The 27,153-nt window shown below is 38.1% G+C and overlaps 1 protein-coding gene across 1 annotated transcript in view; it reads left to right on the top strand.

Moving 5' to 3' along the window:
- The first annotated feature begins 271 nt into the window (after positions 1-271).
- The window catches only part of LOC117424187 (neural-cadherin-like), a 52,150-nt gene continuing 25,268 nt past the window's right edge, over positions 272-27,153 (top strand). The window contains exons 1-13 of the mRNA XM_058992745.1: positions 272-1,498; positions 16,338-16,535; positions 16,847-17,072; positions 17,995-18,199; positions 18,742-18,853; positions 19,292-19,541; positions 21,479-21,621; positions 23,187-23,359; positions 24,442-24,610; positions 25,281-25,451; positions 25,756-25,928; positions 26,546-26,713; positions 26,904-27,153. Of these exons, the coding sequence (XP_058848728.1) occupies positions 493-1,498; positions 16,338-16,535; positions 16,847-17,072; positions 17,995-18,199; positions 18,742-18,853; positions 19,292-19,541; positions 21,479-21,621; positions 23,187-23,359; positions 24,442-24,610; positions 25,281-25,451; positions 25,756-25,928; positions 26,546-26,713; positions 26,904-27,153 (3,244 nt within the window). The 5' untranslated portion in view covers positions 272-492. The remainder of the gene's footprint in view (positions 1,499-16,337; positions 16,536-16,846; positions 17,073-17,994; positions 18,200-18,741; positions 18,854-19,291; positions 19,542-21,478; positions 21,622-23,186; positions 23,360-24,441; positions 24,611-25,280; positions 25,452-25,755; positions 25,929-26,545; positions 26,714-26,903) is intronic.

Below are 27,153 nucleotides of genomic sequence, written 5' to 3'. Positions count from 1 at the left end.
AATGTGAACTTTTTAAAGTATTTTTTTTTTTTTTTAAATATTATTATAGGTCTGAGTCTATGTAAACTGTAGGCCTTTGGTTTAGTATCGCAGTAGTCTGCAATGAGAACAGCAAAATACCATGTCGGGCTACTGCTTGTAGAAACAGGTACACGGTAACAGTCACGTGGGGAGGGGTTCCCCCGGGATTCCCTAGCTTGGAGACCACACCCCCTGACTGTGGCGCTGTCCAGCAGAGCTGATTCTGAATGCTGATAGAAATACCAACACACTCAGCAGCAGTGCGCACTTGTTCTGGATAGGGAAAGACGACTTTCTTAAGCTAGTGATCAGAGAGACAGCAGCAGAGAAAAGTGCAGTAGCTATGTCAACAAGATCAACTTTTTTTAATGGTTTTACGGGATAGATTACCGTGACAATAATTTCGAAGAGGAACTGTATTTCCAGCAGGCGCACCTGGGAAGATCACCGTGGATAACCTTAGTTATAATCATGATCTGGACAATTTTACTGTCGTATTTCATATCCTCGGTTTTGGGGGATCAGACAGAACTGAGAAAACCCTTCTTTTATGGACACGTCTTTGAAAACTCGCCACCTGGGTCCAAATTAAACGGACTAATCATTCCTATTAAAAGGATCGACCCACAGAAATGGTGCTCAGAGGTTGGATCGGTGCACCTGATACTGCTTGGAGAAGGGAGTGCTGCGTTTCATATGTATTACCATCACAAGCACGGTCACATTTTAATGAAAACCACTAAAAGCTTGGACAGAGAGGTCCAATCAGAATATGTACTACAGCTTGGTATATGCTGCCAAAGTTGTTCGTCAAAAGTCAGTATAGTGGCCGCAGTTGCATTGCTAAAGGTTGATGTTTTGGACATTAATGACCATGAACCTACATTTAATAATACCAATATTAAAATTACTCTGGACGACGCCACAGCCTTGAGATCAGTGGTCTACAAAGTAACCGCATGGGATGCAGACACCGGGAAAAATGCAGAATTATTTTACTCTATCCAGCCTAAAAACGGCAATTTCTATGTGGTACCCAAAACAGGAGAAGTTTTACTTGTCGATTCCATTCTCGGCTTGGCAAGCCCGATTAAGTTTGACGTTTTCACAAGAGACCACGGCAAACCGGCTCTTACTAGCCCAAAAATGGAAGTTGAGATCTTCCCCCGGCGGTGGTCCCTGGCTGCAGCCAAGACAGAAGATCATTACCCTGGTTTACTGAAAAAACGGAGGTCGCTGTTACAGTCAGAGAACCCAGTGGTCATAACGGTGTCTGAAGACGCCAGCATCGGTTCTGTTGTGATGAGTTTGAACCCTATCAGGTTCAAGTCGGCCAGTTTCGAGTTGATGTACCCTCCGGTGGAGAACTCTCCAGTCACTGTAACCAGAGACACCGGAGACATCGTGATCGCCAGACGGCTGGACAGAGAAACCGAGCCCGTTGTAGAGATTACAGTTAAAATACAGGATAAAAGAGGTGAGTTATTTTAAATAGTTATCAATCCTTAAATTATTTTTGGCAATGTCTTCTCTTATTTTTCAGGCAAGGTAGAACAGAGATTGTTGAAAACAGTTGGTAGTGCTAGGGTTAATGTGAGGTCGTTTATCACTGCCCCCAAAAACTTAAATCTCAAGTGGGGTTTGTATCGTTAGCTTGAATATTTTAACGGGGTACTTTGCTGATGCCCATTAAGATCGGTGTAATAGGGTGTATGCTGCAGTAGGTACCTGAGACAGCATGCATTTCTCAAACAGTTATATTATAAAATCTGAAAAAACAAAACAAAATAAAAAAACGTTGATTTATAATAATTAAACGTATTAACTTGACAGGCATTTCGTATTGTTCGTAATATTTACTCTTTGCATGATATTTTCACAAGCTATGGGAGTTATTTGATCAGTATTATAAATTCGCAAAATTCTTGTGGTTTTGCCTTTTTTGTGTTAGTATCTTCAACACACGTATCTCTCCTTCGATTTCCAATATTCATTAAAAAAAAACTCTTAAAATACATGACAGTGGCTGAACGAACACACACACACACACACACACACACACACACACACACACACACACACACACACACACACACACACACACACACACTAGGTTATATTATATTTACTCAAACTGATAATCGAGTTCTCCATAGCTACTGTATTTGAATTAATTTAAGTCCCAGTCCTCAACATTCAATTAAACCTGTGATGTACACCTTGGTTAATATTAGCATAATTATACCCAGCGGGGAAGTATTTTTTTTTTTTTTTTTTACAACAGCTTGTACGGTGTTGAAATTGCTGCTGAATTGCTGTGAACAGACTGTGCGAATCCCCCAGGTCCACTCAAATTCAGAGCTTAAGGTAAAAAACACCTTATTGCAGATAAGGCAGCATCGCGATATGATACTTTTAAAATGTGTGGCCCCTGTTTACTGTGTGGACTGGCCACGTTCTCGATGTGTAAGAACACAGGGGGGTAGGTTTGGGGTTTTACTTTTCTTTCGACTGAAACGCATGATGCATAATACAGTATATGTTTTATAATGCTTTTTGGATTTTGTGTTGTGTATGTACTTTACACTGCACACCAAAAGGTTAAGAAATAAACATACATGTTATACAGCAGATGTTAAATACATTTAAATGTGTATTTAAACTAGATCTGAACTCAAACCTTCAATGCCGATCAATGCAATAATCAACTGTGCCACCATCCAGTTAAACACGTGAATCTCTGCCATTTGCCTGATATCAGAATGTTGTGTTAAAACACTAAAGCTATTTAAAATGTGATCCCTGCATTGCAGTTTACCATACTACAGTTACTACTGCCACATATTATAAATGAATATGCTAAATATTATGAAATATAGTACACAATTTTACCAGAACTATGTTGTTTTATTTTTCCATTATTTAGGGTTAAAACTGGCTTAACCTTTATTCTACATATCTTCAATTTATAAGCACATAATGAAATTCTAATGACCTAGCCCAGTGTGCTTATAGCCATACAGTATTATTGATTCCTGGTAGGGAAATCCTAAATGACAGTAAAAAAAAAGTGTCTTAAGGTTTAATTTCGGTCCTGGTCCGTTGCCATTGATGTTGTGAGGAGACATGGTTTGAAGATCTTTTCTGCCTAAGTCTCTTCATCTCATGGCAACCTTCCTTCATCTCATGGCATTAGCCCTGTAATCCTCTCCCATTCACTTTCTCACATTAGGGATTTGGAATTGCCGGATACACTGGCAACAGGAGGACCCCTTAAATAGTTCAGAAAAAAGTCTTTGTAAACCACAACAGTTTTGTTTAATAAAGGCTATTAATAATTCCATTCCCTTGCATTCCTCCAGCATTTTAATTATGACAAGTCAGGGGCATGTGTTAGTTGTATTTTCTTGGGTTTGAAAGGATCAACAGCAAAGATCAGCAAGGAACAGCTGTTTTCAATCAGGTAGTGAAAGTGGAGCTGCCGATGACCTTTGGCAGTTCACCAGTTTCATTACACTGATAAAGGGACTAGCCAGGACGTTGGTCTTAACTTCTTATAAGGTTTATCTCACAGTCTATGATTGAGTGCTTTTGAAGAAATGAATGGATCAGCTAACAGTTCACGTTAACTTGATCCAGCCTGGAAAACACTTTGGTGGTTATTGATATCTTTTGATATATATATATATATATATATATTTTTTATTTTTATATTTTTTTATTTTTAGTGTCTGGCCATTTGGTAATGTGGGCTATTGTCCAATGATAAAATAGGACATCAAATTAATTTCACTTGTGACCTCACTGTATCTGGATTTATCTGGATGTATCTGGCCTCCACAACTGAAAAGCAGTACCTACTAGAGTTTTACTCCCTTTAAGTTGCCTGTCTGCAGGTTGTACATGGCTGTTGCTGTCAACATATATCATGTGGTATAGCTGTTGTCAAAGCTTTACATTTTGATAAAACCTTTATACGTGTTTATTGGTTACATTTGTCTCCACTGTGATGCTTACTGAACCTGCCAAGAATATCTCTTATCTGTACAATGGGGCTGTGAGTAGGAGTATCCTACAGAATAAAGGCTTTTAGCTTATTTCACCCTTCTATTAATATTTTTATAAACCTATTTATCCAATTCTGTTTTTCTGTATACCTTCATTTTCTGCATGTGAAATATTTAGTGCAGTTGAGTAATATCTGTGATAGACTGCAGCTGCAGCGATATGGAATGAGTGCTTGAGGGGGATGCCTGAAACACAGTTCACTCCAAGATGTTTCTTATCCCATTCTGCTTGCCTTGAGAACAGTCAAAGCTGTGTTTCTGTGATTTTTGGCAGCAGCGTTTTTTGCCCCCTCTTTGTCCATCAACAACATTTAATCCCCACAGAAGTTAAAGCTCACATCGGAAGAGACTTTCGGATACAATCTGTTAATCTGGTTGAAAGAGATAGGAAATTACATGGCATATGGGCTGCATCTTTCCTTAGTAATTCAGAGAGCTTTTGATGATGAATGCATTCTTTAAACAGAGCTCAGGGCATTAGCAGATCCGTCTGCTATTGCAAGTAGTGGACCACTCCAAGTGTCAATGGAGGAATTTAGGTCAGGTTTCTTTTGGGTACACTTCCATTACCCATGGGGATAATACGGAATAAAAATTATATATATATATATATATATATATATATATATATATATATATATATATATATATATATATATATATATATATATTTGTGATAGACAACTCTTCTTATTTATATTTCCTTAAGATTAATTTAATACATTCATAACAGGCTCGGTTCATTTTACTCTGAATCGCTTGTCAAATTAATTTTAATCGTTTCTTTTTATGTTTTATATACATGTATATGGGTTTAAATTAATATTATTGTTACCAAAAAACTTGGCAATCAGTGTTATGGTGTAATTTTGTCTTCCGCAACCCCTGCCTTTGTTGACATTGTTTATACCGTATTTCTTTAGGTCTGCTGCTTTTATTTAAGGATTTAAATGAATATTTCATGCTCTGACAGACCTCTATGATTTATAGAATGTGAATGTCAAAGCCCTTGTGAAATCACTTGTGGTTTTTAACCACACATTCTGATAAGCAATATGAAACCTAAATGAACATTCTATAATACCAGGAATGGTTGCAACGCCAGCATGACCTATTGATGTAGAAAATGAATGGCTGTGCTGTGTATAAATAGACAGCATTTCCAATAAACCACAGTTGAAACCCAATGAGATTATGCGAGACAAAAGCTATCTGTAAAGAAATAGATCACAATTGATTGCAAGTGCGTGTTTTCACAAGTTATTTTGCCCTGCAATTAAGTAGCTTTAATGGAAGGCATTGAACTGACATCACTGAATACCACAGTATTTCTAACTGATGTCTTTCTTACATCCACTGGAGGGCTAATGGTTACACCCTGGTGTACAAGCTGTAAGACGTTTGCAAGCTGTTTTGAGTTCAAGAGTGCTTTAAGCTTTCTTTCTTTTTTTTTTTTTTATAAAGAAATCCCCAGGATGTGATGATGGAAATTTAAATGCTATCCAAAGTAAATCTAAACAAGAAACAGAATAGATTTGTTAAGATAACTGATGTATCATGTATCACATAATTCTCTTTAAACTTACTTTCCTGGAAGAGTCTAAAGAACAAAAGACATTTACCAAAGCCAGCAGAGGTGGACATAGTAGCACCACAGTACTGTCTGCATCATCATCAATTCTGTGTCTCCTAGGGAATCTAATAAACAAAGAAAAACGTTTAAATTCCAACTTGCAATTTTTCTTCTTTATAAATGGCGATGGAAAGGTATCCCAATATCCAGCAACACCTGAACCCAAGGCTCCAAGCTTAAGTATCTTTCTTAAAATTTTTTTTTTACAACATAGACGTTCATCTTGTAGATGCCTACAATATTTACTTGTAGTACTGCTATTGACTTCTTTTTGTTTGTCACAAGGAAGAAAAATGTTGGATAAATCTGTGCATGTCCAGTATCATTTATTTTGGCAGCTGTGACTTGCGGTAATTTTTTTCAGAATACATTTTTATTAAAAGAGTAAAAGAGTTGAAATATATAGAAATTTGGAATTAAGCAAGATATTCTGACTAGTCTATTTAAAAAGAGGGATATTAAATTAGTTAGGAGCAATCTTAGATAGCAGTTTGGGGGTGTGCAATTTACTTAGCAGTTACATTAAGAACGGTTGATAGCATTCATTTAACATTTGAGACAGAAAGGCTTAAAGCCAAGCTTAGCCCCTTCCTTTTTAATGAAACTGGGACCCAAATAATGATGGTACATAAAACATTAATAGTGCTGTCACAGCAGCGGGTGAAATCTGCTTTAGCAAGGAATGGAGTTGCCTCTTTTAGAGAGTTCATTTCAGGACCAGACATTTCTCTTTTGCAGCGATTTTAATAGGACCTCACAAGTTACAAGATCCCACATCAAACACGTGTTTCTGAATATGATTCATTTCTTTAATCTATTATCTGTTGTTGCCTAATCCTAAAGTATGCAGCCACTTAGAGTCATTATATATTTATATATACATATGCTGCTCAGTTCAAAACACAGTTGTATTAATAATTCAAAATAAGACTTGCAATATTTCACATTGTAAATTACATTCTCCTAACAGAAGAAAATATACTTTGCAGCTAAGTACTTCTTGGCATTGATAAGTTATTACAACTAGAACACTACTGTGCTGCTGAAGCATGTTAGACCACATGATTCTTTCCCAAATTCTATTTTCTGGGTGTTGTCAAGTAAAACTGGGGTCTACTGATCTAGGCAGAGGCAGATCGAAATACTGGAACCATAACCCTTTCTATTGTATTTCAAGTAGTGAACTTAATAAAGGAAACAACAAGTCACCCATAGGCTTACCTCCCTGTTTTAGCCAAAATGAGAGGTGCCATTTCCACCTTGTGCCACCAGAGATGCTTATCTAGATCCAACGTCTTGCAGTTATGTTGTATCGTGATTACATTCAAGAGGCAGTGTCACCAAATGTGCCTGTTGTTTCTCAATAAAGAGTTGCTTGGGTGTCTCTATACAGCACAGTACCACTCCATGAAAGATGGGTTACCAGGGAAGAAGCTGACTGACTGCTAGTGAGTTTGGGACCAGTGACCGTGACCTACTAACCGCTGCCTTGTGACTTCAGAAACAATCACCTCAGCCATTCTGCTGCAAGACAAATGGAGATATGCTGTAGTCTCAAAATCAGCACTCATCACACTGCGTCTATTATGCGTTCTTGTCAGATCCCCTATCAATGCTACGGACTGTAAAATGCTATTTCATGCATATCAAAGAAGATATATATATATATATATATTCATTAATTAAGGTGTTCAATGCTCCTTACTCACTTGTGTCGGCTGCTTCTACATTCTCTTTTCTCTTTTGAACAAGGTTAAAGAGGTTTTCACATAGTGTCTGGGTTCCTGTTGCTGGCTTTGTCTGTGGGCACTCAATGTATTCCATACTCTTGCGTTCAGAGAATGCACAGCAATTAAAATGCATGTAACCATCACATGAGTCTTTGTGTCGGTCATGTCTAGTGGTAAAGAAGTCGGCTAATTAGACTCGGCTGCTTAGACAGGTTTTCCTTTTGAGCTACCTCATCTTGAGGTGTGAAAGCAGAGACAGGGGGCCTTCATGGCATTTACTTTGGGAAACCAGACTGATCACAGCAGGACCTTTGCAAGACTCTTATATGCCTGTGGGATCCTCATGTTCTGTTTGTGTGACAATCCAGGTGGAAAGAAAAGGGCAAAGTTATGTTGAAAAAGGTTCAAGTAATGTTTAGATAACGCTATGATCCGTCACCAATAAAGGGATTCTTTGTTTGTATTGTGAAATTTTTTTGTCATTCTAGTTAAGAATTACTCTCATTTTCACAAACAATACCTTCTCTGAAAGCTTAGAAAACAAGTTATCTTAATAGAGATGCAGTTCAAATGCTGTATATACTGTATTGGATTTCTGTGTTTTTTGTAAGGGATAAATAATTATAAAAAGTGTTGGCATCTCTGAAATAACAGACTGTGCTTTTCACATTGATTCATGATGAATGAAAACATTGTTGTCCTATCCATGTATTGCAGCTGGATTTTTTATTCATCAGAAAACCTTGCAGTTTTTTTTTTTAAAACCCTACCTTAACCGAGAAGTACAATAACAACCACCGACACAGGGGTAGAAGGGATACAAACAAAATAACACTGAGCTTAACTTATGTTTTTTTTAAATATTTGCCCTCATAATTTAGTTTGGAACATACGACTTCCTCCTAGTAAAAACCTGAGTTATGGTGGAGTTAACCAGGCTCCTTGCCCAGGGACGCCTGTGTAACTCACACATCGCATTGACTGTAATTTTCACCTGATGCATCAGTCTCACAACCCAATAGTACAGTGTGCAGAGTGAACATTAGAAACACTGTCATGGAGCTAAGGGAGCTCGTGACTCTATGGCGAGTTTTCTTTGGTCAGTCATTGCATCTCCCATCTATTTCTTGATGTTTTTGTTTGCGCTGATCTGTGGTCAAAGTACTAAGCCAAGCAAGCAGTGATGGTATTTATATCAAGAGTCACAATTAAGACAAAACTGGCCCTTATAAAAGTTTACCACAGTATTTTTGCATGGTGTTTTTGCAGTTTTACTATGCTTTTCCCATGGTTTTATGGTGCATTTACCATAGATTACCCTGGTTTGCCATGTTTATTAATATGCTTTACCATAACTCACTATTCTTTACAAAGCTTACCTACGCTTTACCATGCTCTCCCTACCCTCTTAGATTTTTAGAAGAGGAGTTACATAACCAATGCATTTTGTTTTCATGCCAGACATTTAAAAAGTTAAAAAAAATTGAAATCTCTAAAATAAGATAAGACTGAAATATCGGAAAGCTGTGAAATGAGGCACATTCCCACAAGGCAGAGATTTCACTGCTTATTTACCACACACACAGCATATAAACGAGTTGAGCTAAACCAGTGTGTCATTGCTTTAGGGGATTATTAAACATGCTTTTTAAGTGCTATATTACATTTCAAAGTGGTTGTTTAAGGCCTGTTTTTTTCATACTAAGTTTTGCTATCGGCTAGATATCAAGGTACTAGATCAAAGGTGCGCAACCAAACTTTTATCACAGGCTGCATATCCAGAAAACTAGTTTCACCTAATGTTTATAGCGGACTGCACATTACTGAAGAATAATCCGAGTTTAACCCTGAGCTGCAATATACATAGGCATATACATTTTCCCTTAGAATTACTGTTAATTTTATTTCGTACTGCATGGTACACATCACAAACAAAAATATACAAAACAATTAAAAACAAAGCATTAAAATCGTACTGTTATCATATACACACGCCTTACACAATAACACAAAGCAAGTTAAATATCTACTTGCTGAAGCGGTTTTTATTTTAGCCGACTAGTTGTTCTGTTGTACCAGGCAGCAATGTAGCAAAAGTCACAGAGCAGTGAAGTCACTTCCCTAGCAACAAGCCTCCTGTGTTGGGAATGGGTTCTTTCAATGCAGCAGGTTTGTGCATTTGAGAAAGGAGAGGAAGACTTGTGAAATTAGTTGTAGACAAGCTGATGAGATGCAATTACCCTCTGCAGTACAAATTTAAATAGTGTGCTGCTTTTTATGTGAAAAATTAGAAAAAGCAAGTCAACAAAGTTTAAAAAAATATTTACGATATATTCATAAGTGAAATGGAATTAATACACTGGGCCGCAGTCAGATGATAAACGGGCCGCATGCGACCCACGGGCCACAGGCTGCGTGTCCCTGGTCTAGATAAGTATCAACGCACAGCAGTGGGCTGCTAGCTGGAAAACTAATAATGCTACTAATAGAAATAAGCTGTACCATGATCCGTAACAAATTCAGATTCCTCTTGAGTAGAACTAAGCCCTGAAAATTGGGTGTAAAATGGCAGAAAATAGTTTGCTGCTTTACACAAATTCCATCAAACAGGCTTCCATTCTGTGACTAATGTTGAAGTGGCACATTGATAAATGAGGCTTGGTCCTTTGGTTGACCATGCCTCAGTAGCATGTAGTTTTATCCAATTAGTAATCTGAAGCCTAGATGCCCATTTAGTCATTAGATGCTTTCTGGAATAGCCCTTATTGTGTCAAAGTTCTGACCTGACTGAATATCTGAGGTACCCTGCACTGAGTAGAATTTTGTTCATCAGTTTAATTTTAACCAGTGTATTGCTGGACTCAGTGGTGAGTGGCAGATGAATATATGAGCTAGATTAAGAGTTATAAACATGTAAATAACACTTCTAAGTAATGTATTTAATTGGAATTATCTGAAATTATCTGAGGGATAATATCATACATTTTTTGTAAACTTTCATTTTAGATTTCGTTAATATCAATGTAATTACATTGTGCCCACTTCGTAATTGCAATGTAATTCATATGAAATAAACATTAATCGCAGTACATTATGAACCTTACAGATCATCTCAGCCATGCAGCAGAGCACTCATTATTCTATGATGACTCCCTCTAAAGCTAACAGGACTTTTGTAATCTTGAAACTGGCGGCATACATTTCAAGCAGGCTGAGTGATCCAGACCAAAAGATTAAAAAAAAAAATTTCATACACACAAATATTTGTTCAGTTTATAATAGAATACATTTCATTTTAATTGTAATTATAAGTACATACTTCACATGTAATAACATTATAAATTATATGTGAATTTCCTGTTAATTGATGAAATAACATTCCTGAAATTCATATTGAATTCATAAAGAGCTATTGCAGCTATCACGTTAAAATGTTCCCATCATTTTCCTTCCAACATTGCACCACATTTTGTACAGATTATTCAAGCTTATGTATTAGTTACAGTGCTTTTTTAAATGGCGCAGCGTTCAGTAATGGAAGCAGATGATGTTTTTAGGTAGGCACACTGGAGACAAAAAGGCTATTGTGGTTCAGCAAGTGCTCTCATGATTACTGTAGTGTAATTATTGGATTTTCTAAATGTGTCACATCAGTGCTGTTTTGCTGTAGATTTGCCTGTTTACTGGCAGCAGGCATGACTGAGAGTCATCGCTTTACACACGGCTCCCTTTCAGGGCCAGTGATTTTTTTTTTTTTGATTGTTTTTCAATTAATTTAGCTCGCAGTGAATATACAACTAAGAAAATTACTTTTTTTTTTTACTTTATGGTTTGCACATATGCTAAAAAATAATGTTAATTAGGTTGTTGTGTTTTACAAATGACTCATCCGAAGCTTAAGCTGCAGTTTCAGATTCATTTTTTAAAAATAAAGTTAAGTTACCATTAGAATCTTAGCAGAACCATAGTCAGACCACAGCATTACCAGCAAAAGAAAAACAATGGCTTTGAAACAAATAAAACCCAATGATACTCATGGTACAATAATATGGCTGTAGGGTAGCAGTTATTGGAATTACCGCTGTTTATTGGTTCCAATCATAACATAAAGAAGTTGGCTCTGTGGGACCATTGGAAGTGGAGTAGCTTGAAATAGTTTTAGCTGAATTTACGGTTTGTGAATTTGAGCTTCAAGCAGTATTTATACAGGTGGATTTCATCAAGTGTGGTTTACTCTAATCCCTGTTCTTCTGACAGATTAAAACAGTGTGTGGCCATTCAGGAGATTTACCAAGACGCTGATTTAAAACAGACGCTCCCAGGCACGTCAGACCATTACAGGTTTGGCAGGTAGAGGCTCATGCTTTTTGAAGTGGTGGATGTATTGAAAATGACAGAACTGATTACTGACCAGTTATGAAATACAAGTATGTGGTTCCAGAGACATCAATGGCTTGATCAAAGGTTTATAGTAATATATATATATATATATATTGTACATTTTCCTGCCTTGTTGAAGTCAAATGCCTGCTGGAGGGAATGTAATACCATTTTTATGTGTGACAGGTTAAACAAACGCGACAATCTGCAGGATTTAGAATTTACGTTTATTTAAGAATCAAAATGGGGAAACCAGGAGAACCTCATATGTACTATACACGAAAACTATCTGTATTCTGTATTAACAGATACTAACTGAACTTTTATGTTGGAGAAAAATAGGCAATAATTGCCAACAAAAATGTTAATTAATTCTATTGAACATCCAAGTATACTGTTCTGTTGAACATCCACCATCTCCATCATACACTTGTAGCCTGCTCTTTCGGTATTTTTTAAACTGTAAGATGACAGTCTGTTTCTGCTTGAAATCTCCAGTAAAGTACATGCCTTCTGCAGAAGTTGTGCAAGGAGTAAAGCTGATCTCTGTAGTTCTACTGCTACATTAAAGAACATGTTAAGCTTTCTGGATCTGACTGCATAAATTGTTACTTATCTAAAGACATACTGCAGAAGTCTCTGAAGATAATCTCTGCTTTTTGTGAAAACAGAAAGCAATGTCACTTTGATCTTGTGATTTAAAACAAAATAAGCTTAGAACTATTTTAAAGCATATTTTTAGGGTTTTTTTGTTTGTTTGTTAAGGAGCAAATATGCGTTGCATTGTGTTGCTTTTAAAATGCCAAATTGTTAGCGGCATGCTTGTTTTTATACTTTTAATTCAGATTTTTTTTTAAGCACAATGCAGTAGAAAAACATTTTAAAAATGTTTATTTCTAGTATATAAAAAACTTCCTGTGAGGCCGTTTACATGACCTTATTTCAGCTAGACCATTGGAATAAAACTGAGCTACGGGACAGGAAATTATTTCATGCCAGGAAGAAGCAGCAACTTTTACATAGACAGCATTGTCTTTGAAATAATTGCATATTCCAAACTAATGTATAAAATACACATGCAAAGAACCAAACTATCTTTATGAGAAGAAAAGGAGGACAAGTAATTATGATACTAGCGCTAATATAATACAATTCATATTAAAACCTTGGCTAGCACTCCTTTGAAGTATGTTTGCAAGGCTGGTGTCTTCAGTGTGTATGATCCACTTGTTTTACTAATAGTTTACTAATAGTACTGTTTTACTATTAAGCCTTACTATTATAAACAAAAGCAAAAGCAAAAGATTCAGAAGAGTTTCTGAACAGTAAGAACAGTGATGTTTCCCAGTGATCCCTGCAGATGAAAGCCATAGCAAGCAGTAGAAGTGCTCTCTGTGGCTGTGAGTCCCCTTTCAGATCTATATCCATGAGCCATCCATTTGCTTATGTGAAAAGCTTTGTCCTCTGGTTTCCTCTAATGTATTAGAGGAGCCATATTGGACGTCCGTAATCGCTGTTGGACATTTTAGCATCGAAAGCAACTTACCTGCTTTTTATAGCCTCTGTGAAAGAAGATTAGTCTGCGTAGAGGCTGAGCCTACTACTTGGAAGCAGAGGTTGTTGTGATGGGATGCTCTGCCAGTCAAGGTCAGTACCCATCAGGGATCGGGTCGCTTCTGCAAGGCTGTGGGTATTTATTTTGTTAACAAGCTCATTACTTGTGATTTCTTTGCAAACTATTATAATTGCCACACGTTCAAGCTCCTGTTATCATCGGTTATCTTGTTATGTACCGTACTTTAGGTTGGTGGCATCAATGGTAGGCATAGATCTGAAGTTTTATTTATGGTACAAATTCAGAAGAACCTGTTAACTCCTATTAACATCACATTGTCAGAAACTTTAGTGCTGGCACTGACAGCTTTAGTTGTTTTTGATGTTTTCCAAGTTCCCATTAATCAACTAGCTCCTGAAGTACTTTCATTACCCTGCAACCCATACGGCAACCCAAACTTGTTATCCAATTGTTGCAAATTAAAATAGCCCTATTGTAAGAGCACATAAAAAAGATTCTGAACCACATAATAAGTTAGGGCATTATAATCTCTATTTGGATAAATCGAGCTAGGTATATAAAATATTCTCTGTTGGAATACTATTCCAAGCTGTTGTGATGAACCGGGCAGCTTGTAAATTCATTGATTCTGTAAGGGATGAGCAACAAAATGTGTTGAATTGTTGAAATAATGGGCAGTGAATCAGGCAAGGGGTTATTTCAGCTACAGTTCTTTAATATAGACATGGTTAATGGAGAGGTTGATTGTATCAGTTTTGACACGGGCTGATCCCCAATCCCTTATTAAAACAGTTTATTATCCTGTGCTGTACATTGGTTTATTCCATGTATTTTAACTGCATGATACATGCATGATACATCTAATTTATGTAATATTAAACCACTGTTGATAGTGGTTGGTTCATTGCTAGCTAGATTTTCTCCTCGAGCCCTAGGAGTAGCCTTGTACATTATATGAAAGCAGCTGAGGGGCTAGCCTTAGATCCAATTCAAGGTTAAGCACAGCACCAGCCTTTCACCAATGTAGGCCTGGGTTCAAATGTAGCTTTGGTTACAAGTTGTCTCAACTTAGTCTCTCTTGGGCAGGCTTGAGGCTATCATCCTAATGCAGGATCTGGAAGTCAAAGAGTTTTGCAATGCAGCTACTGTAGATAGAGAATACATTGTTATGTGTAGCATGAATACGATTGCCTGTGGGTCTTAAAGCCTGTGTCTGGAATCATATTGTATTCTGCTTGGATGCCTGCATGATACTTGTAGAGTTGCATCAGGCATATACACAGGGCAATGTGAGGAGGTGTACATTTCCATGGCTTATGTTATCCCTGTTCTGTGGACAAGTAAACACAACTTTAGAGCTCCATATTTTGGTTATATATATATATATATATATATATATATATATATATATATATATATATATATATATATATATATATATATATATATATAAACTAGTTACCATGATGCCTGAAGGTTTAAATAGAAAAGAACAGTAGATCGTTACATCATTAGCTACATAGTGAATGACATCACAAAGACATTAGATTTAAAGAGAAATAAATGTGTGGTTACCATGGCGTCAAAAAACGTTCCCTTGAAAAAGGTATATTAAACATGCCGAAACATTGGGAAGTTGTCTCTTTGTGCTAAAACTTATATATTTTTTAGTAAGTAAGGATAAAATGTGATTACAGCATTATCTCTTTTTAAAATCCCTTATCAGATATGCACATCGCTAAACCAAATGAGTCGGGTTTTCCTCAAAAAATGGCCTAAAGACATTAAGTGCTGATTAAATGTTTTGCGGATTCCCACTTCAGATACAGAGTGGCATTGTCTGGTCGGTTTGAACAGATGCCCTTTTAATCATTTAAACATGGTCATTGTCTTCGACAGACCTTGTAATTGTTTTAATATGAAAAGATCACCAGGTTCTGAATATGCAGGCTGAAAATATCCATTATTTTTGGTCATATTTCGCTCACTAAGTAACTTTTGCTGTAGTTGAGCTGCACAGTGTGCATTAGCAGGAACCACTCCTGTTTTGTTTGTATCGTGTTATGTGCTAAACCCTTTCCAGTGCATTTATGCAAAATCCCAGGGGATTACACCAGCATTTATATTTTATCCCACTGTGGTCCATTGGTCTACAGATGAGGTTAACCAAGACCTTGAGGGATGTGTTGTTATTCAGAAGCAGACTGGAAAACAGTAATCAAATCGACTGAACAATCACATCAAACACCAAGGAAGGTTTTTCATATCCGTCAAGAACTTTCATATCCTTTGTGGCTTCTGGAAGGCATCAAATGTTAATGTTAAATCACACCCTTCAAAATAGACACGTATCACTGGGGAAAAACCAAACTGGTATTGTTATCTCAGTTAATACTAAAGTCATCTGTTGATGGTGTTATTTATATTGAAATCATCACTCAGATCCAAAAGCAGAGGGTTTAACAATTTAACCGTTTGCATGATAAAAAGAGAAAAAGGATTAATTCCATTGCATTGGTAAAAACATTCCAACCTGACAAACTGTAAGGATCCCAAACTCAGGTACAGTATGTGTGTTCAATAAAGCTAATAAAATTGCTGGGAATGACTCAAAGTGCAATGATCTGGATAAAGTACATGGCAGGGTCTCTTCACAGTAATTCCCCTTTATGCATAAAACACAACACACATACAACAATGGACTGTTTGGACTAACCACCATACACCTATTTGAACCTGCCGGGCTGTCTTTAATCACTTTAATCACTTTACTCTATTGTACTTACAGTACCTGAAGGAGAATGGGTACTGGCAGCTATGATTAATCTTGATGCCTTGCATACCGAAAACAAGATACTTAACTGTTTGAGCTAAATGGGCAGGAAAATCTGCAAATGATCACCAATAAGAACCATCTCTCTCTTTGACAGGAGAGGACTGGTACCTGATTCGTGTGGAGCTGATAGTCACCGACGTCAATGACAACGTTCCGGAGTGGGCTATTGAGACGTCTCCATTCCTCACTGTGGTGTCTCCTGGAGCTTCTTCCGGCACCGTGGTCTTCAGGCTCCTCGCTCGAGACGGGGACGAGGGAATCAATGGCGAGGTTGAGTACTTCCTGTCAGACGGTAAGTGCTTTGGCGTTTCTGGGATCTTAACTTTAAAAAGTCACTTATCTGCTGTTTCCAGTCTAATATCAACCGAATCAGTCATTCGGTGACACACTGCGGTGCATTGCTGTCAATGGGACCCTTTGTGACGTTTGTTTATTAAAACTGTAAAGTAAGGAAGTCCAAGATCATGAATGAGGGAAAGATTCAAATTGTCATATAATGTATTGAGTCTTGAGCCATACACTGGACAATGAGCACAGTGAATATCTTGTCAATTAGATAGCCTTTAAATACTGTGTGAGTGTAAACATGGTTCTTGGTTTCAGGAGGCGACGGACGGTTTGATGTGGACAGGAAGAGCGGCTTGATTAAAACCACGGGCCTTCCCCTGCTAAAAGACAAGGAGTACCTGCTGAACGTGTTTGCTGCGGACAAGCTGGGTAACAGGGGGCAGTCGGCAGTGGTGTCTGTTATTGCAGGACCCCGGGCTCCTCAGTTTACCTACACTTCCTATTCCATCTCTATCCCTGAAAACACTCCTGAGGGACAGCCGTGAGTATATGCAAGCAGGGTTTTCATTCTGTAAAAAAACACTTGCATATAGTTCTTTCGAAATGCCTAGCTAGGTGTCACATAATCCTTTTGCCTGTTAAAGTAATTGATTAATGGATCAGTTTAATTAACTTCTTAAAGCTGAACTGTTGAAAGTCCTTAGGCAGGAAAATAGGCCGCCCAGTTCTCTATGGAGCAGTCAGTGCAGACAAGACACGCTGTCTTTTATAAGCTACCTGGCTTTATTCAGCTGTTAAATTTTACAATAGTAGTGGCTGTGCAAGTTACATAATCTTCAATTTTCCAATACAGTATTTCTTTGCAATTGTGTTTGAACAAAGTATTTTAGAAATGTATGATATAATTGCCATCTCCTAAATATGGGTCAGCTGTTTGAAAGCTGAAAAGCTGAATTGAGTCATTGAAAGAGCCATATATATATATATATATATATATATATATATATATATATATATATATATATTTATATATATATATATATATATATATATATATTTAAATGTTTCTTCTCCAGCCCACTCCTCCCCCCTCCCCCTGCCCCCCCGAGGCAGTGAATAGGGAACGAGCTCTGTAGATCAGCCAGTTTGCAGGCTCATGTACTTGACAGATGCCTAGGTGCCTTTAGGACACTGGCCTGTGCTGATTCAGTCCAGATCACTTCTGTTATTTAGTATATTTGTCCTCCAAATTGCTTTAGCAGGTCCTGGGTTTTGTACAGGATAATCTGAATTGGAACTGTGATGCACATATTAATATGCAGATTGAGACTCCTGATTCTGCAGCTTTTGTAGTTTTGACCTTGTTTGAATGTTTAAATATTCGTCCCTACACCATAGTTTCGTAGTAAAACTAGTTGAGAATAACTGAAATAAAGCACTGTGCACACTGCTCTCCACTCCAGGTTCCTGGTAGTGACAGCCAAGTCCTTCCAGGAGAAAGCTCTCATCTACAGCCTCCTCATCAACCCCAGCAGCCTGTTCAGCATCCAGAAGGAGACGGGGGAGATCAGCCTGACGCAGAGTGTCGACTTTGAGAACGACCAACACCGTTACCTGCTGCTTGTGAGGGCTACAGAGAGCCAGGACCAGCTGAGCAGTGCAGCCGAGGTAAAACAACACACAGAAAGGCAACGCAGTCTCGTTACTGCTGCCTGTGCTGCTACTGCTCTTTTGATCAATCAAGGACCTTGCTTTTCAGTTGCTAATAAGAACTTGTCAGAACCATTAACTTTAAAGCAAGCTATTACAAAGACAGATGCCTATAGCAAGAGGCATGATTGCTGTTGTTTGGTGATTTATTTTTCCGCTTCTTGGCAATAAATAACAACAGAAGTTGGAAATGGGCAATTTAGTGCAATGCTACCTAGTAAATCATTTAGCAGTGTTTTCTTTCTGTCCTTCCACTTTATTTTGGACCCAACCACAAAACAGCAGCGGTTGCTGCTAAAGCCGCTGAATTGGTAACTGTAACAACAAAGAGCGCAATCCAGCAAAAGCAGCTTTTCATAAATATACAAAATCCTCTGATAAATATCGAGTATTGAGACGAGTATTGCTTGAAAATACCAGCTTCTCGACTGTCTCTGGAAGAGGACAATTATAAGCATTAATACTTTTGGTTCTGTCCGTCCCCCATCCCCCCTTGTTAGGTCTTGGTTATGATCACGGACGAGAATGACTGCATCCCAGAATTCCTGCAGTCAATCTACAGCAAAGAAAGCGTCCTAGAGACTGTAACCACGGCAACCTCACTACTGCAGGGTGAGTGTAACTAGGCCAACAGCATCTTGTGTTATATATAATTGCTCTCCTTGTATTGCATTGTACCATGCCCTTGGGACCTTGAAATTGAGAGTTTGTTTTATGTGAGTAATCATATATTTTGTTAATTAATAAATACATACATATATTACTATAGTCTGTTTAAATGTACACTCTGTACACTACTCTAAGTATTAGAACAGTACTACTGTACTTGTTGGAGAGTATTGTGTTTATTATTTTGTTTATAGAAGAGGAAAAGAGGATTAAAAAAAAAAGTGTATGTGAAAATTATAAGAAGGACCTTCAATATTTTAATCCCCTATATTATACACTCCCGTTTTCCGAGTATCATAATCCCAATTGAATTATATAGTGATTTAGTTTCACATAGCAGGGGTATATAAGATGATATACCTTGCCTGTCCTTTCTTTCAGTGTCAGCCAATGACTGCGACTCAGGGCTGAACGCTGAGATCTCCTACTACACGCTGAGCCCTGATTTCACTGTTTCCGCTCACGGCACCATCTTCCCAGCCAGGCAGCTGGACTATGAGAGGCCCAATCACTTGTACGAGTTTGTCATCATGGCGGTGGACAAGGGGGAGCCCCCCCGGACGGGGACAGCCACCGTCAGGATACGCATGTCCAACGTTAATGACGAACCCCCAGAGTTCTCGCAGACCATGTGAGTGGAACATAAGTATCATTTAGTAATTAACAGTTTAAGGCCTGGAAGGAGGTTTAATTGGTTCAATTAAGTAATTTAGGGTCCAGGTAGAACAAACACCAGGAGGGCTTCGGATCTGAGAAAATGAACTACGCAGCTCTGCAGGGGAATGGTGAAGCTATTCACGTTTTGCAGTGGTCCCTTGTTATAATGTGACCCCCCACTTTTGTGCGGAACTGATTATTAAGCAGTATAAAATGGTTTATTTTTCCCATTTGCTACACTTTCACTCTTAAACTCCTAGCCACTGTTAATATGAAATACTTTGCATCTTCAGAATTTTTTTATCATTGATTTTTTTTTTTTTTTACTGCCTTTAATTTTGAACTTCCTGAATTGCTGTAGATGTAACTGATCCTAAGGCTATGTTTGTCCCAGGCTCCTTTAATTGGCCCATTTTTTTGTCAGCACTGTAGAGTGGTGAGGCAGGTTCACTCAGCCATGTCTTTGACTGTCCTGGAGAAACATCCAGATTCACAGCTAAAGGACTGTGAGAAGAGACTGTCATCCTGACACGCTGCCGCAATGAAGTCATGAGACAAACCTTGTAACACAAGCTCTGTGAGGGTTAAATGGAGCAGTGAGGTCTTTATGTCAGGACTAATTCAGTTAAACACATAGCCTAGTTACTGTTTATGAGCAGATCATTAGTTGAAGCTGACCAGGCGTGAAAAGGGGACTTTTTCCACTTCATGTGTTTTATTAGCATGATTTTCAGAATACAATGTGTTGTCTTTCAAATTCAGAAGAGTTTCTGTGTTATAAACAGATTGCATGTGATATATGGTGCACGCAGTACATTTGGATGAATTATATTACGACAACTACGATATAATAATGTATAATAATTACATGATCATAATGGAGACAGATTTATTTAAAACCTTAAATATACAGTTATTTTATTTAATTTTTTATCTGAGAACCAATAGCTTTAATGCACTGCGTGATGATAGACTACCGCTGCAAAAATGCTGGGTTGTTTGCTCTGTCAGTCACTTGTCATTGTTCATCATGAGAAATGCCAACATGCCCTGCTGCGTAATTAAGGTATGAAGAGAAATCTGCACTGTGGCTCCTGCCAGCGGTTTCATTGCAGTAAGCAGGTGATGCTTAAAAACCCGTCATCACCTGAAGTGGGTGAAGAATAACAGCAGCTCTGAAAATTCTGACAGATCACAAACCAACAATGTCACCTTTATGGCAGGCGCCGAAGCTACACGACAAGCAGACAGACAAGATGCCTCAGTGAAAGGCTGCTAATCATTGATACGAGTGGCTTGTTATCATATCTCTGCTGTCTATCAATCATCTGTTTCGCTGTGGTTTTACTTCAGAAAAAAAAAATCACAGATATTACACAAACTTTATTTTGTTGGGCTGGCAAAACAGCTAACTGGATGCACACATTTTTAAACTGAACCAACTATGCATAGTTACAATGTATTTAATGTGTAAATCTTTTTGTATGATATATGTAAGTAAACAATTGTATCAGAAAAGGGTTAGGGTTAGTGTTATATCATGCAAAAGATGTATACATTAAGTACATTGTAACTGTGCATAATAACATTGAAATTATGTGTAAGTACATGTGTATTTACTAAGTAACTACTATGTAAATACACAGCAATTAGAGACACAATGCAGTGTTACCATTTTTTTCATACCTATAAAATGAATAGATGTGGAGACACTATTTTGTTAGCACTAATTACTTTAAGATACTGTAGCTCTGATATTTCCTACCCATAACAAGTTGCCCTTTAAGCACTAGTCAGACAACTGATGTTTATTATAACAGAAATGCCTTTTATTGACTTGAGACCCTTGTTTATCTCAATAAAGTGTTGACATTTAGAAACCATTCGATTCTCCATTGCTGTTTGCCGCAGCTATCGAACGTTTGTCTCTGAGGATGCGGGGCCCAACACTCTGGTTGCGACGGTGCAGGCGAAAGACCCCGACGGAGACGGGCTCACCTACAAGATCACCACAGGGAACGAGGAAGGAAACTTTGTTATCGACAGCCAGAAAGGTGACATCAATTTTTCTGCTTGAAGCTTGTCAGTTATTGAACTGAAGTGGGAGATCTTAAAGCAGCCTTCACACTATTCTAGCAGTCATTAACTATTCTTACAGATGTAAAACGAACCACGCTGAGTACACTAAGGAGTCTGTGAGAGTTCGTGCTATTCATGGTTAAGACTTGTATTTGTCTTCCATTCCAGTAGGGGTAAAAAAGAGAGGATAGTTTTCCGATTTTAATAGGTCTTCTGTATTAAATTGGCATTGCAATATTTATATTGCTCTCCACTGCACTGAAATACCTCAGCTGCAATGGCTAAAGTAATTATTTTGTTTTCGGAGCTACAGGAAGAGATGTTGAAAACATGTGGCCCCCAATGTTAGGGTCTCCCTTACATTTTTAGTCAATCCTTCAGTACTTTTTCTATCAAAATGTATAAAGAATGACATTATAAAAATGTTGATATATTATTCATCAGAACCACCTCTATGTGCGTTGACCAGGACAGATGTATACATTTCTTTACCTTTATAAAGAGAATCATAATCACCAGATGGTTCCAATGCAGCCGTTGGTGCATTTTTAGGTTTGATCCTGTCTACAGGACAGACGTGATATGAGATGGCGTCCAAAATTGCCCAGTGGTCTTGTTCAAAATCATCTGATGTGATGTGAGCCATTTTGCCCGGGAGGAACTTCTTTCCCATCTTAATGGGGTCTGAAGTTTGTTGGCTGCCATGATGCTCTCAAATGGGATGACCATTGGCACTATTGACCACATGGAGATGCCCGTCAGAAAGGTCGAGAGCGTGTAGAGTGAATGCTGGTGTGTACTGCAAAGTTGGGTAGTAAGCTCTCCATGTTATTAAATGTATGTTTGTATACAGGAATGTCATATCTACAAAACTTAAATGTGATAGCTAACCAGGATATCTGATTAGAAAAAAAAACAAAACAACAAAAGTGTATTTTCTTGTTATATCTTAAATGGCTACATTATACAGTATCTCCTACATTTTCATAATAATATATTTATTACCTTCTAATATCCTATTTCTTACCTTTTAACATTCAGTATGATTCGCTGTTGTTATTTCTGCTTAGATCATTATTTGCCATGCTTACCAATTCCAGCTTTCAAAAAGACTTCTCTGCACAGTACATAATCCTACAGAGCACACATACAGTAATAGTCTGTTAAATCAATTATTGATATAAAGTGTCACAAGTGAGGACACATTTTACTGTACCAAGCAACAACAATAAAAAGCCATTATTCTCCAAATCATGCAGATACTGTACCCACCATGTTTTGTAGAGATGAATGACTGAATGGATTAGTTACACTGGTTTTAAATAGATACCCGTGGATTATTGAAAATGTCCTCGCCCCTCTTCAGGAGCACATGACAGTCAGCTCCTCAGATTCCACTCTTTAATGTATTATTGTATTGAGCATGCAACCCTGCTGTGAACAAAATAATTATAATACTGCACTGCCATGCGTTTCCTCTTCGTACAAAGCATACGTCTCTGTAGATCTGTAGTCATTGTGGATCTTTGATTTCTTTCAGGATTAATCAGGCTCCGGTCCAGCCCTCCCCCAAGCCTTCAGGGTATCGAGTATATTCTTAATGTCACGGCAATGGATGACAATGCATCAGGTGGCCCACACCCCCTTTCCAGCATGGCCCAGGTGATTGTGGGAATCGATGATGTCAACAACAACAAACCTATGTTTGATAAGGTATGTATATATACACATATATCTGCCGGCTTATTTGTTTTTTTACTTGACCAAACCAGAAAATGGGTTTCTAATTATAGGTTTAATACTATATATATGGCATATCTGGGTATTTATATATATGTGTATATATATATATATATATATATATATATATATATATATATATATATAATATCCAGATATGAAAGATATGCTGACTGCTGACTATACCTGAGCATTCAATAGTCTAAGAACTGACCGATGTGCTAACTTACCTAATAGTCTTTTTGACTGGTAGACTAATATATCATAGATTCTATTACAAGTAGCTTATGACAGATTCTTTTAGTTCATCAATACCACCCAAAAAATCATACTTAGGAGAAGGAAATCGAGCCGTTTTTTTTAAAATCTGTATGCATCATTGTGTCATATACTCCAGAAAACAGAGTCCCTCACGGGCTTGATGTAGTTTAGCAGGGATTATTCATTGATGTAAGACCCTGAGGGGTTTTATAACCTTTCAGAAATAAGAATGAGTTTTGATGATTAAGGAGCTAGAAAGGCTAAAGATATATAGCAGTTAAGTGATGTAACAGCTGATGCCATCCACCTAAAGTTAGCATGCCATTCCCTGTATTTATCATTTGTTTTTCATGTCTCTTTTCCACGTGTAAATCATTAGTGGTTTGTGTGTGTGTGTTTTTAAATGGAATTTTCTTTTCTAGTTTTAATTTGATTCATGTTTCTAGCCTCAATTCCATCTAACTAATTCCACAAGACACACAAGACTATTCCCACCACATATTTCTGTTTGTAAAAGTACAGTTCAAAATGTTCACCTCTAACTGTGAGCTTTGGAAGCAAAAGAAGCGTGTGTGTGTGTGATTTGGCAGGTAATGACAAACCTGCAGTTGCAGCTATTCACAGCACTAAAAACACACCAAAGAAAACACCAAAGGAAAACCAGGTCACCTAACCTGGTGACTTTCAAATTAAAGTCGTGCACCAAGCATTAACTGGCCAGATAGACTGCAAGGAGGGTTCGTTCTGGAGACTTCATCTAAAGATTTGATTTTTTTCAATTGACTCTTGATCAGTGTCAGAATTATCGGGAGCACGCCTCTGTGGTGGAGAACCAGCCCGCGGGAACCTTGGTCCTACAGGTCCATGCTGATGATGCAGACGAAGGTGCCAATGGGAAGGTCACTTATGGATTTATGCATAAAGATGGCACGGTGCCAGCTTTCCGCATCCACCCAGAGACAGGTACAGTAGGGAGGGGGGGGGGGCCACACTGGTGCTACCACCAGCCTGAACTGTCACAAGAGTTCTGGGGCTACATTCTCAAAGATATGACTTCAAAATGTCTTAAACACACCACTGTAGACCAGACCAACAACTCAGGCATTCAATTTAGAGGCATGTGAGTTTTCAAAAGATGTTTCTTATTGATATCTGGAATTGTAAAAGGAGTTTTTGTCTTGGAGTAAGTGGCTTTGAGAATCTAGCCCTATGTGAACACCCTCGTTTCACTCTAAAGAGATTTTTAGCAATGAAAAAATGTATTTTTATCAATTCACATGTACAAGGTACAGTAATTCAATAGCAGTGAGTGTGGCACACTATTTAATTCCATTCCATACCCACTTCATCGTTAATGTGTTAAATCAGAATTTCTGCTCTGTGTCTGTGTGTACTTATGTCAAGTCTACATTTCAACACAGCTTAAGATGCATTCATCAAATGTCTTCTTCATTTGCTTGCTTTTCTACATAGTGACGCCAATGAGGATACATCCTGTCTCCATGAGGTTCACAATTAAATTATATAAATAACACTACTTCAAGGATATGTCTGGTTTATCTGCTACATTATATATCTTGATTATCCATGCCCAGTGTAACCTTGCAGGTGCTAATTGTTTTGGTTCTTACAGGAGTGATCGTCACCACAAGGAAGTTTGACCGCGAGCAGCAGAGAGAGTATGCCGTCACCGTCACGGCAACTGACAAGGCTGCAGAGCCTCTCATTGGAATCTGCCAGCTCAACATCCTCATCCTGGATGAAAACGACAACGACCCCAAGTTTGAAAACCTGCATTATGAGTGTGAGTGGCTAACAGATCTTCTCTTACACACATAGATGTGTACGTTGTCTTTATAAAGAGGCAAAAGCGAATGTTAATGTTACAAAAACATTACACAAAGGAACAAAAACGAATACAAAGGAACTGCATTTTAGCTTTTTCTTTTCAAAAGAAGAAAAATTGAATAAACTGTGCTTGAAAGTAAAAAAAACAAACATATTATTGGTATGTGTGAAAAACCCTTAAAAATGTTTAATTTAGTTCTGAAAGGGATTTTGCATAAGGCACACTAGATGAATTGACAGGGTGTTATTTTCTCATCTAGATTTCCTGAGAGAGGACACTACGGTGGGAACCAGTTTCCTGCGTGTTGCCGCTCACGATGATGATTACGGCACCAACGCTGTCATCACTTACTCCATGTCGGGGGAGCAGCCAGAGTACCTCCGAATCAATCCTGTCACTGGCTGGGTGTATGTGAACGAGCCCATATCCCAGGTCGGTGGATTTACTGATAGAATCTGAAATACACATCGGGAAAACCTAATCTAACTTTTAAAGGGGATTCTATGGGAAATATACTGCTTACTATCTGAGTCAGAACATGTCTGTTATAATGGATGTTTCAAAATTCAGCGTGTGCAGTAACAGCTACCTTGCTTTTGATGTCGGAAGTCACAGGGCAGCGGTACTGGGAAGTTTAAACACAACCCAAAACACTCCATATACAAAAGGTTCTGGACAAACTCCAGCAGCAGAAATTGAACCCAGTACCATGTGAACCTAAGACAAGACCCTTGCTGCTTGGGCTAAAGCAGCAATTCTCGAGACCAACAAGAAAGTAATTAAATATAACTACTACCCACTATTGTTAATGCTTTATAGTTAAAAGGTACAAATTGCTTGCCATAAAACAAACTCATTCTCACATGATACACACACTAGTTTCACACATATTGCCAATTTTCCATTTGAAAAACAAAGCATAATTGGGCACATGAGAGTCTCGCTGCATTCTTTTCTTAAAGAGCTGGTAAACAGATGTGGCGATAGTTAACGAAAGGATAGTCCCAAAGGAGTCTCCTTCACTGAGGGATCCAACTTGCTCTTCTCAGAGGTCCTACATCACTCGTGAGATCATAGCAACAGATGGTGGGAACAGGAGCAGTGCGGTGGAGCTGGCTGTAACCATCACTAACGTGAAGAACCAGCCCCCTCAGTGGGAGAAAGACCGCTATGAGGTCATCATTCCAGAGAACACCATGAGAGACACGCCTATTGTGGTTGGTTTACTGTCTCTTAGTATTTTTTTGTTTTTTTATGTATTATTTATACTGTCAATTTAATTAGTATTTCCCAAGACTGGACTGGTGTAAATCATTAGAAATATTATTGAAAAGTCACATCACTTGTTACGTTTGACACAGAGAATTTAAGGGGTGAGATTATTTTCTGCAATTAATTAATTCTTAGACTATAAAAGCCATATCACCTCTGGGTGACCCGAGGGTGACCTACAACCTGGAAGACGGACTCGTTCCTGAGACCAACAAGCCAGTACGTTTCTACCTGACCCCTAACCGCGAGGACGGCTCAGCCTCCATACTGGTAGCCGAGCCGCTGGACTATGAGATCACCAGGAAGTTCATGTTGAAGGTGCGGGCGCAGAACATGGCGGCTGTTCCTCTGGCAGCCTTCACCACCGTTTACATCAACATCACAG

This window comes from Acipenser ruthenus, chromosome 19 (genome assembly GCF_902713425.1).
Source record: "Acipenser ruthenus chromosome 19, fAciRut3.2 maternal haplotype, whole genome shotgun sequence".
Taxonomy (NCBI): domain Eukaryota; kingdom Metazoa; phylum Chordata; class Actinopteri; order Acipenseriformes; family Acipenseridae; genus Acipenser; species Acipenser ruthenus.
This window is presented reverse-complemented; position numbering and strand designations above follow the sequence as displayed.